General features: G+C 46.2%; 1 protein-coding gene across 3 annotated transcripts in view; it reads right to left on the bottom strand.

Annotated features, from left to right (window-relative positions):
• Window positions 1-682: 682 nt before the first annotated feature.
• The window catches only part of DYNC2I1 (dynein 2 intermediate chain 1), a 34,892-nt gene continuing 19,010 nt past the window's right edge, over window positions 683-16,564 (bottom strand). For all 3 annotated transcript variants that reach the window (XM_048511634.1, XM_048511633.1, XM_048511632.1), the window contains exons 15-24: window positions 14,754-14,926; window positions 11,258-11,420; window positions 9,449-9,562; window positions 7,377-7,438; window positions 6,184-6,235; window positions 5,420-5,480; window positions 3,934-4,033; window positions 3,555-3,686; window positions 2,426-2,649; window positions 683-1,218 (exon numbers count right to left, since the gene is read on the bottom strand). In XM_048511634.1, the coding sequence (XP_048367591.1) occupies window positions 1,047-1,218; window positions 2,426-2,649; window positions 3,555-3,686; window positions 3,934-4,033; window positions 5,420-5,480; window positions 6,184-6,235; window positions 7,377-7,438; window positions 9,449-9,562; window positions 11,258-11,420; window positions 14,754-14,926 (1,253 nt within the window). In that variant the 3' untranslated portion in view covers window positions 683-1,046. The remainder of the gene's footprint in view (window positions 1,219-2,425; window positions 2,650-3,554; window positions 3,687-3,933; window positions 4,034-5,419; window positions 5,481-6,183; window positions 6,236-7,376; window positions 7,439-9,448; window positions 9,563-11,257; window positions 11,421-14,753; window positions 14,927-16,564) is intronic.

Raw genomic sequence — 16,564 nt, forward strand, 5'->3', positions numbered from 1 at the left:
AATGTTGAGGCTCAATCTCTTGCTTGATCAGGGCAAAGGACCGAAATAATTATTAGGCAAGATAACTGCTGGCAAATATGAGGGTGCTGCAAAATCTGGATAAATCCTGCACTGGTAAGAAGATCCAGAGTTCCTTTTATCCTATGACCTTGAAAGGACGGCTCAGGATTTGACTTTCTGTACAGAGCTTTGCTTGCACTGTAAGGAAAAGCATAGATGGAATACAGAGGAATAACTTCCAGGTGTTTTCTTGCTTCTCTTGTGTATGAAATGCAGGGTTGGGGTGGTTGTAGACACAGGGTCTTCCCAATATAAGTAGCACCCAAACTGGAATTTTCAGCACCTGCCCCAGCAACCTGAATGGATCAACAATTCTTCCGACTGTCAGCCAATCAAATGCTTCAATTACCCTGTTTCCCCGAATATAAGACATCCCCAGAAAATAAGACGTAGTAGAGGTTTTGCTGAAGTGCGAAATATAAGGCATCCCCCGAAAGCAAGACGTAGCAAAGTTTTTGTTTGGAAGCATGCCCGACGAACAGAACACAGAAAAATAAGACATCCCCTGAAAATAAGACATAGCGCATCTTTGGGAGCAAAAATTAATATAAGACACTGTCTTATTTTCGGGGAAACACGGTACTTCCATATGTATGCGAAACAAACAGTACCCAAGCCGTCATCATTTGGAAAACACCCACCCCTCTATTCACGGTTTTATTCCAAAATATCTATACAAATTTATCATCGCTAATACATTGGAAGTAAATAATTTCTGAATGAAATGTAAATACAATTCATCTCTCCCTTTAGACAAAATTCATTTGTTCTAATTTACATTGTTTGACAAAAATATTTTATCTCTCAAGCTGAAATACTGTTTGCTTAAATATATATATAAAAATACTATTTACAGAAATGGGAAAAATATGAAATTACACCTTTGGACTAAGCCCTTCTCAGTGTTTCCCCAAATACAAATAAGTACATCTACAAATGCAAGGTGCTGGTCTCGGCCTATTCACAGAAAGGCATCAGTTTGGATTCTACAAAGCCTGCTGCAGAAGCAAGTTGAGTTTCTCAGACTCCTCCGGCTGGGGGACGGCCCATTTCTTCTTTACGTACCAGATCTCTATGATCCCGGATTCTTTGGCTAGCGCAAGCCCTAGGAGGCCGTTCAGTTTTTCAGGCTCACCCAGCACAGCCATGGTCAGAACCCTGAGCGGGAGGAAAAGAGCTTTTGTTTACTAGAGGCAGAGGTGGGATCCAGCAGGTTCTCACCAGTTCCCGAGAGTGGGTTACTAATTATTTGTGTGTGCCGCGAGGGGGTTACTAATTGGGTCCGCTTTTCCATCTCCACGCCCTCGCCTCCCCGAAAGGCATACTGCCTTTGAACGTGAAGGTTCCATATAGCAATTGTGACTAATAATGTAACTCCCTGAACTGGGTTAATCCCTTTCAGGTACTGCAATTCATTGATTCTCAGCCTTTTATCTCACCAGTCTCTATCAAAGAACCTGTGTGTTTCACCATTGCTGGGTTCAGATTTGTGAGTTGGGGCATTTTCTATAATGTGATGATGATTTAGAAATGACCTGGTGCAAAAAAAATTTTTGGGGTCGTGGTGGGGTGGCTGCCCATGGTGGGGGGCATCCAACTCAGGTTTTGCCCAGGGCTCAGGTTCGCCTAGGTATGCCTCTGCCCCCTTTGCTGAGGGGGGGCTGGCGAGGGAACCTGTTACTAAAATTTTTGGATCCCACCACTGACTAGAGGGTGTGTTTGGTGGGAGTTTCTTCTCAGCAAGTGATTTCAAGCTGAGCAAGGGCTGGACTCCAGCATTAGTCTTGTTCACACCGGGGGAGATTCCAGGAAGCATGGAGGTCTCTCTTGTGGGGCAATGGAGAAAACAGATCCTGTACATTCCTTGCTCAATCACCCCATTCAGCGTATATAAAGCAGCATAAAAACAAACTATACTGGACAGGATTCTCTGCTGATCGGGAAAAAGACTCCACCCCATAATTAATTATTGGTCTGGTGGTAGAGGGTGTCATCAATTTACAGTCAACTTATGACAGCCCTGTAGGGTTTTCAAGGAAAACCGGCAAACAGAAGTGGTTTACCATTGCCTGACTCTGTGTAGCAACTCTGGCCTTGGTGGTGGCCTCCCATCCAAGTACGAACCGTGGCTTAGTTTCTGAGATCTAGTGAGATGGGGCTAGCCCGAGGTCAAGGCAGTTACTGGTCTACCTGAAGAAAAGAAGTGGGGCGTTTCCTTTTTCACCCCAAACACAGACACCAGCTGGTCTGTAATCATAACCTCTGGGAGTCCCAAGGAAGTAGAACATTTAGGAGATTTTAACGACAGAGCTGCCTCTACTCAGTTCCACCCAACCACAACGAAAACAGAATATTCTGGACTTACTTATCTGCCTGGGTGGGTTGTTTGGCGACAGGTGACAAGTCGGTTTCCAGCAGGTCCCAAACATAAACGACAGACGTTGCATCCAAGGCAAAAAATACAGCCGGTCTGGTCAGAGCCCACTGGAGGGCAATTATGGGCTGCCCCGCTGTGCTGGCGTTCCACTGAATGAGCGGAAGCTCGGAAGTCATTTGGTGCAATCTTATGCTCCCATCCGAACAGCCTGCCTGCAATCGCAATGCCGTGCACATGTACACAAAACCCGCAACAGTTCATCAGTACAAAGACTCCTCGTATTAGGACACACATACCTCTAGCCTTAGGATGTAGCCATTCCCCACTCACAAGCAGATAAGTGGCAAACCCCCATCCCAACCGCACCTGAAACAGTCTCCATCCTGCTATTGCCTGTCCATTGTCCACACGTATCCCTGCTAATAAAAGCCAAGACTGTCGTTGGGAATTGTGGGGTGCATTTTGTTTCTGAAACAGTGATACATCACAGGGCTACACCAGCTGTAGGTAAGAAACTAGAGACGGGGCTGCTTGTGAATCATTTCCGACTTAACCGATTTTTCGGCCCAATCATGTAAGCTGGCTAGACTTTCCCTTTGGCAACTTTCTGGAAAGGATGCAGCAATTTCTGGTCAACGCAACACTAGAGGGAGGCCATTTGGCAGAGTGATAATCGGTGGGGTGCTGTGTGGTTTCCGGGCTGTATGGCCGTGTTCTAGCAGCATTGTTTAATCTTGTAAAATGTTACACGGCCATACAGCCCAGAAACCACACAGCACCCCAGTGATTCCAGCCATGAAAGCCTTCAACAATACATAGAGTGATAATCGTTAAGAGAACTTCTGTGTAGCTGGATCCAAAGAACCAGGTGTTATAATACCATCTCCCCACACAGATTGGTCTGTCCCCTTTTCTTATTGTCTTTCAAGACTTCATGCACTGGTTCTTCCAGAACAGGATACATTCATTGAATTAATAATAATAATAATAATAATAATAATAATAATAATAATAATAATAATAATAATAATAATAATAATGTTCAGACAATGTTCCCCTCAGTTCTATGATGCAACACTAACAGTTCTGATAATGAAATACAAAAGGGCATCCGTACCAAAAATAGTGGCTTTCCGAAAGGAGAGAAGTCCATTGCATTGACTCGGGCGGATCTCGGTCCCCCCTGTTGTGGTTTGAACAGCTTAGGAGGGGCTTTCAGTTCGTGCCTCGTACCATGAGTCACAACAGCCTTAAAAATTAGGAAAACAATTAAGGTTTTTCTAATTATCTATGTAATATTAGAAGAAACACATATTAAATACATATAACGTGCTATTCATATTATACAGACTTTACCACCACGGTCATTTTGATCAAGGCCTCCAATAGCATAACTTTAAAGATGTCACAATCAAAAGGTGACACAAATCTACCACTGACAACAATTAGGAACAAAAAGGAGACAACAGAAAAATGAATTTTAGAACTTTACGTACCATGTCAGTGCCAACAATGAAATGGTTCGGATTAGAAGGCAGAAATTTAATATTCAATGGCTGGCAGGTCCCCAGGCACATGGTGTCTTTTGGCAAATAGCTGAGGAATTGTAAAAAAAAATGTATATAAATAGATGGCATTTTTTCTCTTATAGCTTTTCCTTATTTTTTTTTAATTTCACTTTAGTTTGGGCTTTTATGCTGCCCTACACCAGCCAAGACTGGGCTCAGGGCGGCTCACAACAAGTTCAATACAAATTCAATACAACAGCAAATTCAAGCAGCAGTGGCGTGGTGGCTAAGAGCAGTGGCTAAGAGCAGGTGCACTCTGATCTGGAGGAACCGGGTTTGATTCCCAGCCCCACCTACCTCACAGGGTGTTTGTTGTGAGGGGGGAAGGGCAAGGAGATTGTAAGCCCCTTTGAGTCTCCTACAGGAGAGAAAGGGGGGATATAAATCCAAACTCTTCTTCTTCTTCTTCAACACAAACAATAAAATCAGTCCAATACAAGTTAAAATACACATTTCATCCAATAGACCTTCAGTGTCATTTAAAAACTCTCCAGCGGGGAGTTGAGTAGAAGAGTCCTAATAAGGAATCCATTTATTTTAACAGAATCACCCCCACTCCATATGTTTAATCTTGTAAGAAGGGGAGGGAAAGGGGAGGGGGGGATGGAGAGGAGAGGGAGCCAGCCAGCCAGAATAACACCATCGCTGCCTCAACCATAGGCCTGGTGGAACAGCTCCATCTAACAGGCCTGGCAGAACTGTACTACATCTCACAAAGCCCGGGTCTCAGATGACAGAGTGTTCCACCAGGCTGGGGTCAGGGCTAGGGCTGGAAAAGCCCTGTTTCATTGACCGCTGAAGATCACACATGCCACCTTTCCTCTCCTGGTGAAGATGAGACGGGAGCCACCCTTCCTAATTTCACTGCTTCATTAACAATGGAAAGTTCTGGGTATTCTCAGGGCTCCTTAGTAACAGGGAACCAGATTCATTTTCTATAAATGTAGCAGATCCGTGGCCTAAAGATGTTTTACACTTGGAGAGAACAGTGCAAACTTTTGACACATGTCATCTTCAGTAGTACTAAGCTCACTATAAGGATCCTGATATAACGTTCGTACGCAGCCTTGGACTGGCAACCTGAAACCGACTTCCGCCGGGATCAAACTCAGGCTGTGAGCAGAGCTTTGATTGCGGTACTGCACCTGACAATTTAAGCCTCAAAGGTATATGAATCAGAACTTTGAATTGTGCTTTCAAACAAATGGGTAACCAGTGCAAATCTTTCAGCACAAGCAGAATACAACCCCTGTGACCAACCCTAAACAATGGCCTGGCTGCCCCATAAAAGTTTCCAGACCATTTTCAAATGCATCCTGACCCATGTTGCCTTCAATTCTGCCTTTATTTACTTCTTATACATATCTAAATGAAATAAAAAATGTTTTTAAAGGTAGCATATTATGTTTTTTACCTGCACTTAATTTGGAAGGTAGAGCTATGAACCAGCTTTACTTTCCCCCCAGGAATCAGACCTACAAATAATAAATGAACAATGAACTGTAATACAATATTATCATATATTCCCTACTAATCTGGATGGATATCCCAGGGCTGTGCTCTGGTAGATCTTGTTCCTAACGTTTCGGCTGGCATCTTCAGAGGTGTATCACAGAGGGAAGTCTGTTACACACTGTGTCCAGAGAGAAGGGAATGTTTGGGGTATATACTGTCCATGTCCCAGGGTGGGGAACCAATCAGTAAGTGTTTGGGTGGAACTTGCTATGCAAAGATGTGGCTGAGTGCATTGTATTGAGAGTGGGGCTTATTGGTGCATTTTTTGGTCCATTAAGTACTGGGAGCCAAGCATTGTTAATTTAGCCTTCGACAATACAAATAAAATATGAATTCACAATTCCAATTCTGGCCACAAAGTAAATTCGGTAGGCAGAGGATACCGCCTCATTGCCTGGAATGACTTCATGAAAGAATTCTTTTTTAATACTTCACATAAGTATTGCAGGTAACTCCACAGTTAATTGCAAGATTGTCCAGAGTAGGTCTACACTTTTTCACTCGTGATTATTAGAACTCCTCAGCATGTCTATTCAGAAGAAAGTCCCGTTTTATTCAGTGGCACTCGAAGCAAAGGGTTTCTTTCAGGGCTGCTGTCTCAGTGTCCTACTTCTTCCTCCCTACCCGTTCAAGAGCATCTGGTTCCTAATGAGCTTTACTTACCTAAATCCCTTTGTGAGCCAGCCAAATCTTCTTTTTGAAGTTCAACCACTACCTGGAAAAGGGCAAGAATTAAGATACACTCAGTGGTATCACTGGAGGTACTCTGTAAAAGACATCTGCTGTGGCTTTTCAAGCTCTTTCCCTGCAGCCATGACCACGCAGCAGCTAAAACCTATATGGGATCGGGTCCCTTTATCTGCTGCAAATTTTGCTTTGCAGGCAAAGGGTTTTTCTCCTTGCTATTTTGGAGAAAATGTTGACAGAGAGAAATTTCTCTCTCTTTCTCACAATACTAGAACCAGGGGGCATACATTGAAAATGCTGGGGGGAAGAATTTGGACTAATAAAAGGAAACACTTCTTCATGCAACGTGTGATTGGTGTTTGGAATATGCTGCCACAGCAGGTGGTGATGGCCACTAACCTGGATAGCTTTAAAAGAGGCTTGGACAGATTTATGGAGGAGAAGTCGATCTATGGCTACCAATCTTGATCCTTCTTGATCTGAGGTTGCAAATGCCTTAGCAGACCAGGTGCTCGGGAACAGCAGCAGCAGAAGGCCATTGCTTTCACCTCGTGCATGTGAGCTCCCAAAGGCACCTGGTGGGCCACTGCGAGTAGCAGAATGCTGGACTAGATGGACTCTGGTCTGATCCAGCAGGCTAGTTCTTACGTTCTTATGCTCTTATTTTGCTGGCTGTAGTTTTGCTCACCTGACTCTCGGACAGATTATTCTTTTTTCAAAGAAATTCCTGTTAATTTCAGACTCACTTCACCAATCAATTTGGCAAATGCACAATTTTTTAAAAAGCACTGTACAAGTCTATGAATCCAAACAGGAGTACTTGGCTACACAAACACCTTTTATGCCAAGCTGAATGGCAGCAGAGAGAAAGGCAAGGCAAGGGATGAATGAAACCATGCCGAATATCTGACTCGCTGACTTCTTTTCCTTGCGTCCGTATAAAGTTTAACAGAAGCATTTAACCTAATTGGATCATGCCACTTGAATCCCCAAGTACAATTTCAGTTCCCCAGAGAATAGTAGCCTATATTTTCTACCTGAAAACGGGAGCTTGGACTCTTGAACATGCATACTCCCAAAATACTGTTGGTCTCTAAGGTGCCAGTGGACTCAAATCTACCTCTTCTACGTCATGTTCAACAAATGACTCGTAAAGGGATACTACTTACCCACAGACTGAGTATGCCATTTTCATCCATGGAGGCGATCTGAAACGAAAGTCCTAACAATTCTGAAAGGAAAATAAAAATTTGTGAGGGGTTGGATTCTGTGAGTCATGCCCTACCAGTGGACATAGATCTCCTCTCTCTCTCTCTCTCTCTCTCTCTCTCTCCCCCTCCCTCCCTCCCTCCCTCCCTCTCTCTCTCTCACACACACACACACACACTCTTACTTCCCGGGCAGTCACAGAATCATAGAGTTGGAAGAGACCTCAAGGGCCATCAAGTCCAACCCCCTGCAATGCAGGGACACACAATCAAAGCACTCCTGTCATCTAGCCTCTCTTTAAAAACCTCCAAAGGAGACTCTACCTCCTGTCTGAAAAGCTGATGCTCAGACTCATGGGACCCGTAAACACGATAGGATGAGCACAGGGGTGACCCAACCCCGGATAGTATCTGGATGGGAGACCTCCAAGGAATACTAGGGTAACGACACGGAAGCAGGCAATGGCAAAACACCTCCAAAAGTCTCTTGCCTCAACAGTCCCACAGGGGCACCGTAAGTCAGCTGTCACTGGACAGCAAAAATCAAAACCAAACCAATTGGAGGGAAGGGTCTGCTACGAAGAGGGGGAAAGCAAGTGACATTATCCCCTCTTATTCTTCAGTCAGCTCCAGAGCAAGGGGGAAGCGGGGGCAGCGTCACCCTATTCCACCCCGCCGTTCTGTCCACAAGGTCCTTATGACTCATGGTTCTCGTGATTCTGAGCATCAGCTTCTGGGAGATCTCAGGAAGAGAGTGAGAAGTGCCGGAAGCTGCAAGTGCTTTCCAGTTGAGATCTGTAGGATTCAGCCCCGTATATCTGCATAAACTGCAACTGCGTATCTACATAACTAAACTTGCCTCCAGAGTGTGAACCCCAAAACCCCACACAATGGGGCCAAGTACAGAAAGGGGGGATTTTGAAATAAAACAATGACAGCAACACTGGTCAAACTTAACCCCCATCCCCACCCCAACCCCCTCCCCATTGTCTGTAACTAAGAATAAAATTCAACTGAGTTCGTATAAAACCATGCTAGGCAACTCCAAACAACATTGTCAAAGCTTCCTCGCCTTGGTAAGTTTCAACTATAGAGGGCTGGGCAGGAGTAGACAAAGAGTGAAAAAAAAAGGGGAGGACAGGAAGTAGAGCTGGGGTCGAGGAGGAACAGACAAGGTAGGTAGGCGGAAGTAAAGAAAAAGGGAAAGGCTGCAAGGACTGCCAAGGGGAGGGAAAGAGGGAAAGATGAAGACTGGGTGGGGGAAGGGATGCATCGTGGGGGGTGAGGGGAGGGAAGAACTGAAAAGGCTGCAGGGCTGCTTGGGGAAGAAAAGAAGTAAAGTCTCCCCAGCCAATTCTCTCTGAAGTCATGGGAACCTTGCTGTGCATAATCGGCCAGCGTGGGGAGGAGGAGAAAAGGGAATGTGATTCCCATCCCCCAACACACACATAAGCCCTTATGGGAGGCTTGCTTGTTCTAATCTAACTCTGTCCACCAAAAGCCCCTGTAAGACTGAGCTATAGTGGCGTAGGAGGTTAAGAGCAGCAGAAGGAGCAGCAGTGGCGTAGGAGGTTAAGAGCTCATGTATCTAATCTGGAGGAACCGTTCTGCCACCTGAGCTGTGGAGGTTTATCTGGGGAATTCAGATTAGCCTGTACATTCCCACACACGCCAGCTGGGTGACCTTGGGCTAGTCACAGCTTCTCGGAGCTCTCTCAGCCCCACCTACCTCACAGGGTGTTTGTTGTGAGGGGGGAAGGGCAAGGAGATTGTAAGCCCCTTTGAGTCTCCTGCAGGAGAGAAAGGGGGGATATAAATCAAAACTCTTCTTCTTCTATATTCACTGGCCATGCAAGGATTTGATCCCATATGTTGAGACAAAATCACCCATGTTCCCTTTCCACCCATCAAGTACCGTCAAGTCCATTCATAGGGAAAATAACAGTACAACTCTGAACGAGAAGGCCTGGGCTTCCCCAATAACCTCTGTCATTACACCCAGTCTGCAGTTACAATCAGAGTAGACCACATACCCTCCCGAGATGAGAGATAGGAAAGCCCACAGTTCTGTTCCTTGAAGACGGTGGTTGAGACCGGCTCAATTGTCAGTATGGGACACATGTGGCTCAATGATGTGAAGACCCCATCTAGGATGTGAAAAAATAAGTAAAACATCCGCAAGCTTGGGTTTCTGCCGTCTCCCAGTGCAGTCAAGATTCCTTGCGTAACACCCAGTAGAACAGCAATGCCAGTCCACGTGAATTCTTCCACTTTGTCAGTTACTTTTGGAACAAAGTAAAAAGCTGGCGAATCAGCATACCGAATAAAGAAATTAGGCTGAATTCAAAGCCGTCTCCCCATGTACTTTCTGTTTGAAGTAGGAATGTTTTATGTCTTATGGTAGAGTGTTGTACAAGAACTTAAATCTGAGGAAGTTCTTTGGGTTAAGAACATAAGAAGAAAGAGCCTGCTGGATCAGACCAGAGCCCATCTAGTCCAGCATTCTGCTACTCACAGTGGCCCACCAGGTGCCTTTGGGAGCTCATGTGCAGGATGTGAAAGCAATGGCCTTCTGCTGCTGCTGCTCCTGAGCACCTGGTCTGCTAAGGCATTTGCAATCTGAGATCAAGGAGGATCAAGATTGGTAGCCAGAGATAGACTTCTCCTCCATAAATCTGTCCAAGCCCTTTTTAAAGCTATCCAGGTTAGTGGCCATCACCCCCTCCTGTGGCAGCATATTCCAAACACCAATCACCCATTGCGTGAAGAAGTGTTTCCTTTTATTAGTCCTAATTCTCCCCCCCAGCATTTTCAGTGTATGCCCCCTGGTTGTGCAGGGCCACATGCACCTTCTCGGGCTCACAGCACTACAAGACCAGTCACACAAACTCTTCCGCAAGTCGCCTGCTGCACATGCTAGCTGCAACTTGACAACCAGTGTAGTATAGTCTATTAGAGTGTTAAATTAGGATCTGAATCTGGATCCTCACTCTCTCATGGACGTTTGCTGGTGACCAGCCACAAGCTCTCAACCTAGCTTATCTCATAGGGTTGTTGTGAGTATAAAATGGAGCAGAGAAGAACGTCAGCCACTTTAAATCCTTACTGGGGAGAAAAGCAGTGTATACATGTAGCAAATAAATGAATAAATACACTTTCCTCCATTGGATCGAATCAACCAAACTGTTTCCAATATCATCAGTCAGGTTGAAGGAGAATAAGATTAAGATGATGATGATTTTGGATTTATACCCCACCTTTCTCTCCTGTAAGGAGACTCAAGGTGGCCTACACGCTCCTTTCCCTTCCTCTCCCCACAACAGACACCTTGTGAGGTAGGTGGGGCTGAGAGAGCTCAGAAGAACTGTAACTAGCCAAGTTGAGGACTTTAGTGATCGCTCAACAGGTGCAAACATGAACTTTCTCAAAAGCTTCACTGTTTTTTTAAAAGGGATCAGTGGGCCTGTTCAGCTGTACAGAGTCTTCTGCCAGAGGAAAGCACCTTTCTACTTGACTCTTTCCTCCAGCTGAAGTTTAATGCACGGCAGAAGGGAAAATCCAGATTCAGGGCTGAGGGGAGGGATGTGGGAGGCAATTCTCCACCCCTCACATGACCAGCTGGTGTGTACCCGGGAACACGTGACCCCACATGTCCCGTGAGCGCTCCGCCTCTGCATTTATGTCACATGTGGGCCTGGTAATAACTGAGTTTAAGATTGAAACAAACCCCACTCCAGTGGACCTGAAGCAACTTTTGATCTCCAAACTGTTCTTGTTCACGTATTATGGCACTGCCCATTCTCACTGCAAATGGCAATATAAGTCCAAACGCATTAACTAACCTGTAGAAAACGTTGGCGATCGAAACGCCCAGTCTGTCTCGTTGAAGTTCATACAGTGATGCATCCTGGAATCTTCCCTGAGATCCCACACCAGCACCGAACCATCGCCGGTCCCAGCAAACACTAAAGTGGCTTTGCTGGGACTGAAACAGCAGCACGTTACCTGTGCAGCGAAACAAAACACCGCAGAATCACAGCTTGGAAAGGGAGCCGGTTCTGCCACGCACGTCCTTCGAGGCCAAGAAGTCCAGAGAAACGAGAGACTCTGGTTTCATGGGAATCCCACCTTTCATGGGAAGAAAGTTACAGAAAGTTTCCCATATTCTTGACTTCAGTACTGTCCACAAAAGTAAACTTGCAAGTATTCAGCATGTGTGGACTGTCACCTCCCCCACCAACCAGGGTGATTCAAGACTGCTGGAGAGAACTATGATGGAAAGCAGTCCTTTTTCTTGTCATGTCCCCCACCCTGTACTGTGCGACATCAGTTTCTTTAGGTTTGTAATATGTATGGCACATAATGGACGAGCATGGCATGCATTCAGAATTCATGAACTAAGATGAGTGGGCTCAAAGCTAAAAGCTTTACAGATATCACTACTAAAGTTTTACAGATAATCTAGCAAAGTTTTACAGATAATCTAGAAATTTACAGATAATCTAGCAAAAACAGCAGTGTTTAGAATGCTGGACTATGTGCGGGAAGACCAGTTTTAAATTTCCTCTCTGCCTGGAAGCCCATTAGATGACCCTCGGGTGGACAAGCCCTCTCTCAGCTTCACCAATCCCTCAGGGAGGAAGGATAATATGGTAGATATAAGAACCACGTGTGCCACCTTGAGCAGAAGAGATGGTTTTTATGCCCCACTTTTCTCTATCAGAAGGAGTTGGGCTGCCCAATCCAGATGGGAAGGGGGCTGGGAGGGGCTGTGGGAGTGGCACGGGCCCGTGCTGACATGCTTGGGCCACTTACGCCAGTGGGGAGGGCAAACAGAAAAGTGGGTGAGTGCCTCAGGGTTCTGAGGCACCTGACCCAGAAGTGGCCTCCAGCCCTAGGCCTGCGCCAGCCTAAACATGGATTCCGGTGCTGGTGGTGGCAGGCTAGGGGTGTACCTGGGAGGCAGAGCGGACATTTCTCAGCTTCCACTGGGCTTTTGGCCTGGGAATGCCCCCCAGCACAGGCTGATGACTTACACCACAATACCGTGTGGGGTAAGTCATTTCCTATGGAGCTTTCCAAGCAGCAGCAAGTTTCTTCCCCCCTGCAGCTGGCTACGCCCCCAAAAGCTCCAATGGAGACTGTGTGGCACTATGAGTCGCACTGTCCCCAGCTTCCATGGAACACCCCTCTCTGGATTGCACTGTCATGGTACATGCATTGAAAATGCTGGGGGGGAGAATTAGGACTAATAAAAGGAAACACTTCTTCACGCAACGTGTGATTGGTGTTTGGAATATGCTGCCACAGGAGGGGGTGATGGCCACTAACCTGGATAGCTTTAAAAAGGGCTTGGACAGATTTATGGAGGAAAAGTCAATCTATGGCTACCAATCTTGATCCTCCTTGATCTCAGATTGCAAATGCCTTAGCAGACCAGGTGCTCAGGAGCAGCAGCAGCAGAAGGCCATTGTTTTCACATCCTGCATGTGAGCTCCCAAAGGCACCTGGTGGGCCACTGCGAGTAGCAGAATGCTGGACTAGATGGACTCTGGTCTGATCCAGCAGGCTAGTTCTTATGTTCTTATGGAACACCCCTATCTGGATTGCACTGTCATAGTACAGGTTCCATGGAACACCCCTATCTGGATTGCACTATCATGGTACAGGTTCCATGGAACACCCCTCTCTGGATTGCACTGTCATAGTACAGCTTCCATGGAACACCCCTCTCTGGATTGTACTGTCATAGTACAGCTTCCATGGAACACCCCTATCTGGATTGCACTATCATGGTACAGGTTCCATGGAACACCCCTCTCTGGATTGCACTGTCATGGTACAGCTTCCATGGAACACCCCTCTCTGGATTGCACTGTCATGGTACAGTTTCCATGGAACACCCCTCTCTGGATTGTACTGTCATAGTACAGCTTCCATGGAACACCCCTCTCTGGATTGTACTGTCATGGTACAGCTTCCATGGAACACCCCTCTCTGGATTGTACTGTCATGGTACAGCTTCCATGGAACACCCCTCTCTGGATTGTACTGTCATAGTACAGGTTCCATGGAACACCCCTATCTGGATTGCACTGTCATGGTACAGGTTCCATGGAACACCCCTCTCTGGATTGTACCGTCATAGTACATGTTCCATGGAACACCCCTCTCTGGATTGCACTATCATGGTACAGCTTCCATGGAACACCCCTCTCTGGATTGCACTGTCATGGTACAGCTTCCATGGAACACCCCTCTCTGGATTGCACTGTCATGGTACAGCTTCCATGGAACACCCCTCTCTGGATTGTACTGTCATAGTACAGCTTCCATGGAACACCCCTCTCTGGATTGTACTGTCATAGTACAGCTTCCATGGAACACCCCTATCTGGATTGCACTATCATGGTACAGGTTCCATGGAACACCCCTCTCTGGATTGCACTATCATGGTACAGCTTCCATGGAACACCCCTCTCTGGATTGCACTATCATGGTACAGGTTCCATGGAACACCCCTATCTGGATTGCACTATCATGGTACATGTTCCATGGAACACCCCTCTCTGGATTGCACTGTCATGGTACATGTTCCATGGAACACCCCTCTCTGGATTGCACTATCATGGTACAGGTTCCATGGAACACCCCTCTCTGGATTGCACTATCATGGTACAGGTTCCATGGAACACCCCTCTCTGGATTGCACTATCATGGTACAGGTTCCATGGAACACCCCTCTCTGGATTGCACTATCATGGTACATGTTCCATGGAACACCCCTCTCTGGATTGCACTGTCATGGTACAGCTTCCATGGAACACCCCTCTCTGGATTGTCCTGTCATAGTACAGGTTCCATGGAACACCCCTCTCTGGATTGCACTGTCATGGTACAGCTTCCATGGAACACCCCTCTCTGGATTGTACTGTCATAGTACAGCTTCCATGGAACACCCCTATCTGGATCGCACTATCATGGTACAGCTTCCATGGAACACCCCTATCTGGATTGCACTATCATGGTACAGGTTCCATGGAACACCCCTCTCTGGATTGCACTGTCATGGTACAGCTCCTGTGCAAATAGCCCTCTGCTGGCAAAAGAGGACTGGCAAGAATATCAGGCACTCTTGGAGATGCAGCCAACATTTAGCTCAGAGGTTCCTCCAACATCTGACTCTGAGGCAGCCAGGGCAGACCAGCCACCTCACAGGGGAGAAAGGGGGGAATAAATCCAAACTCTTCTTCCTCTTCTATTCAGCTGGAATATTCACTGCTAAAACATTTAGGAGCTGCTGCTGTAAACAATGGGGCAATGTCATTAAAGCTGTACCTGTGATCCACAAAACAAAATTTTCTGAGGGTTTGACGGCTGCCAGACATTCCACACACAGATGATGTTTTTTCTGTCCAACGGTAGATCACTCGGTTTTTCTGGGAATGTGTGCACAGAAAGCAGCGCCTGCCTTTGAGCTTGTGAGATGTGTAAACAGGAAACCTTTCGACCTAAGAAAGCACACATAGAAGCACCCCCCCCCACACACACACACACAAATTAGTTTGCAAACCGAATCAATGCTATAATCGCATGCTAATAAATACACGTGCAATTTCAAAGGTAATCCATGGTGAGGTTCACTTGCTATTAAAGAAGAGTAAACGTTTTATGCTGCTGACCGCAAAGCGCCTTGGGAAGGCAGAAACCAATTTGCTGGGAGGAAAGCAGAGCTCTCTTCAGTACCTGTCAGCAAGCCATGAGGTTAAGATTTATTTAGGTATGGCAAAGCCCTGGGGAAGGTCTGTATATCTTAACTGAAGGAGTGCATAAAAAGGTTGGCTGGGATGAAATAGGATCTAGACAAGTAAGGGCTGGCAAATGTTTGCCTTTGAAGATGCCTGCTGGTTCCACCCTCCAGAGATTTGTTCCAAATTGCATCATTTCCTAGGGAATGAAGCTTATAGACAAGGAATTCTGCGCCATTACCACCAAACATTTCTGAATTTGTTTTCCTCCATCTAGATCCTGTGCTCTGAACGCAGAGCATTCATTTTTATCCATTCATTCATTCATTCAAGTTGTAGAAAAAATGTCACATATATTCCTCTAATCAACCTAAGATTAGATTAGATTAAAGGAGCAGCAGTGGCATAGTGGTTAAGAGCAGGTTCATTCTAATCTGGAGGAACCGGGTTTGATTCCCTGCTCTGCTGCTTGAGCTGTGGAGGCTTATCTGGGGAATTTAGATTAGCCTGTATACTTCTACACACGCCAGCTGGGTGACATTGGGCCAGTCACAGTTCTTCTGAGCTCTCTCAGCCCCACCTATCTCACAGGGTGTTTGTTGCGAGGGGGGAAGGGCAAGGAGATTGTAAGCCTCTTTGAGTCTCCTGCCGGAGAGAAAGGGGGGATATAAATCCAAAATCCTCTTCTTCTATGGTGCCCTTCCCTTGTAAACCTGGTGAGGAGGAAACTAATTAAAACCTAGTTAAGCAAATAATAAAAACAGCTAACAAAAAAACAGAAACAGAAAAGGGAAAAAAAGGGAAGCCTGTCAAGATTATACTATTGCTGTCCTCAACCATAGACCTGGCAAAACATCTCTGCCTTATAAACCCTGCAATAAATCTCAACACTAACAAAATGTGGGGGTTGAAAATACAATAGACAAACCGGCTGCCTAGAGAGGTGGGGAGGTTCCCCCTCTCTGGCAGTCTTCACACAGCAGCTGGACAAACACTTTTCAGGCATACTCCAGGCTGATCCTGAACTGAGCAGGGGGTCGGACTAGATGGTCTGTATGGTACCTTCCAACTCTATGATTTTATGAGCCATATGCAGTCGGTTCACAAGGCGAGGGTTGTGCCCCAGGTGGTGCAAATGTGGAGAAACAACTAGAGATGCACCTGTCGCCAAGGGCACTGGGCTGAACTCTACAAGAGCTGCAGAAGGCCCAAAGCACAGGTGTCAAACTCGCGGCCCTCCAGATGTTATGGACTACAGTTCCCACCATCCCCTGACAGAATGCTGGCAGGGGATGATGGGAACTGTAGTCCATAACATCTGGAGGGCCGCGAGTTTGACACCTATGGCCCAAAGGAACAATCAGATGACTTCCCGAGAATTGCCTGAGCTTCACCTAGTAA

This window comes from Sphaerodactylus townsendi, linkage group LG11 (assembly GCF_021028975.2).
Source record: "Sphaerodactylus townsendi isolate TG3544 linkage group LG11, MPM_Stown_v2.3, whole genome shotgun sequence".
Taxonomy (NCBI): domain Eukaryota; kingdom Metazoa; phylum Chordata; class Lepidosauria; order Squamata; family Sphaerodactylidae; genus Sphaerodactylus; species Sphaerodactylus townsendi.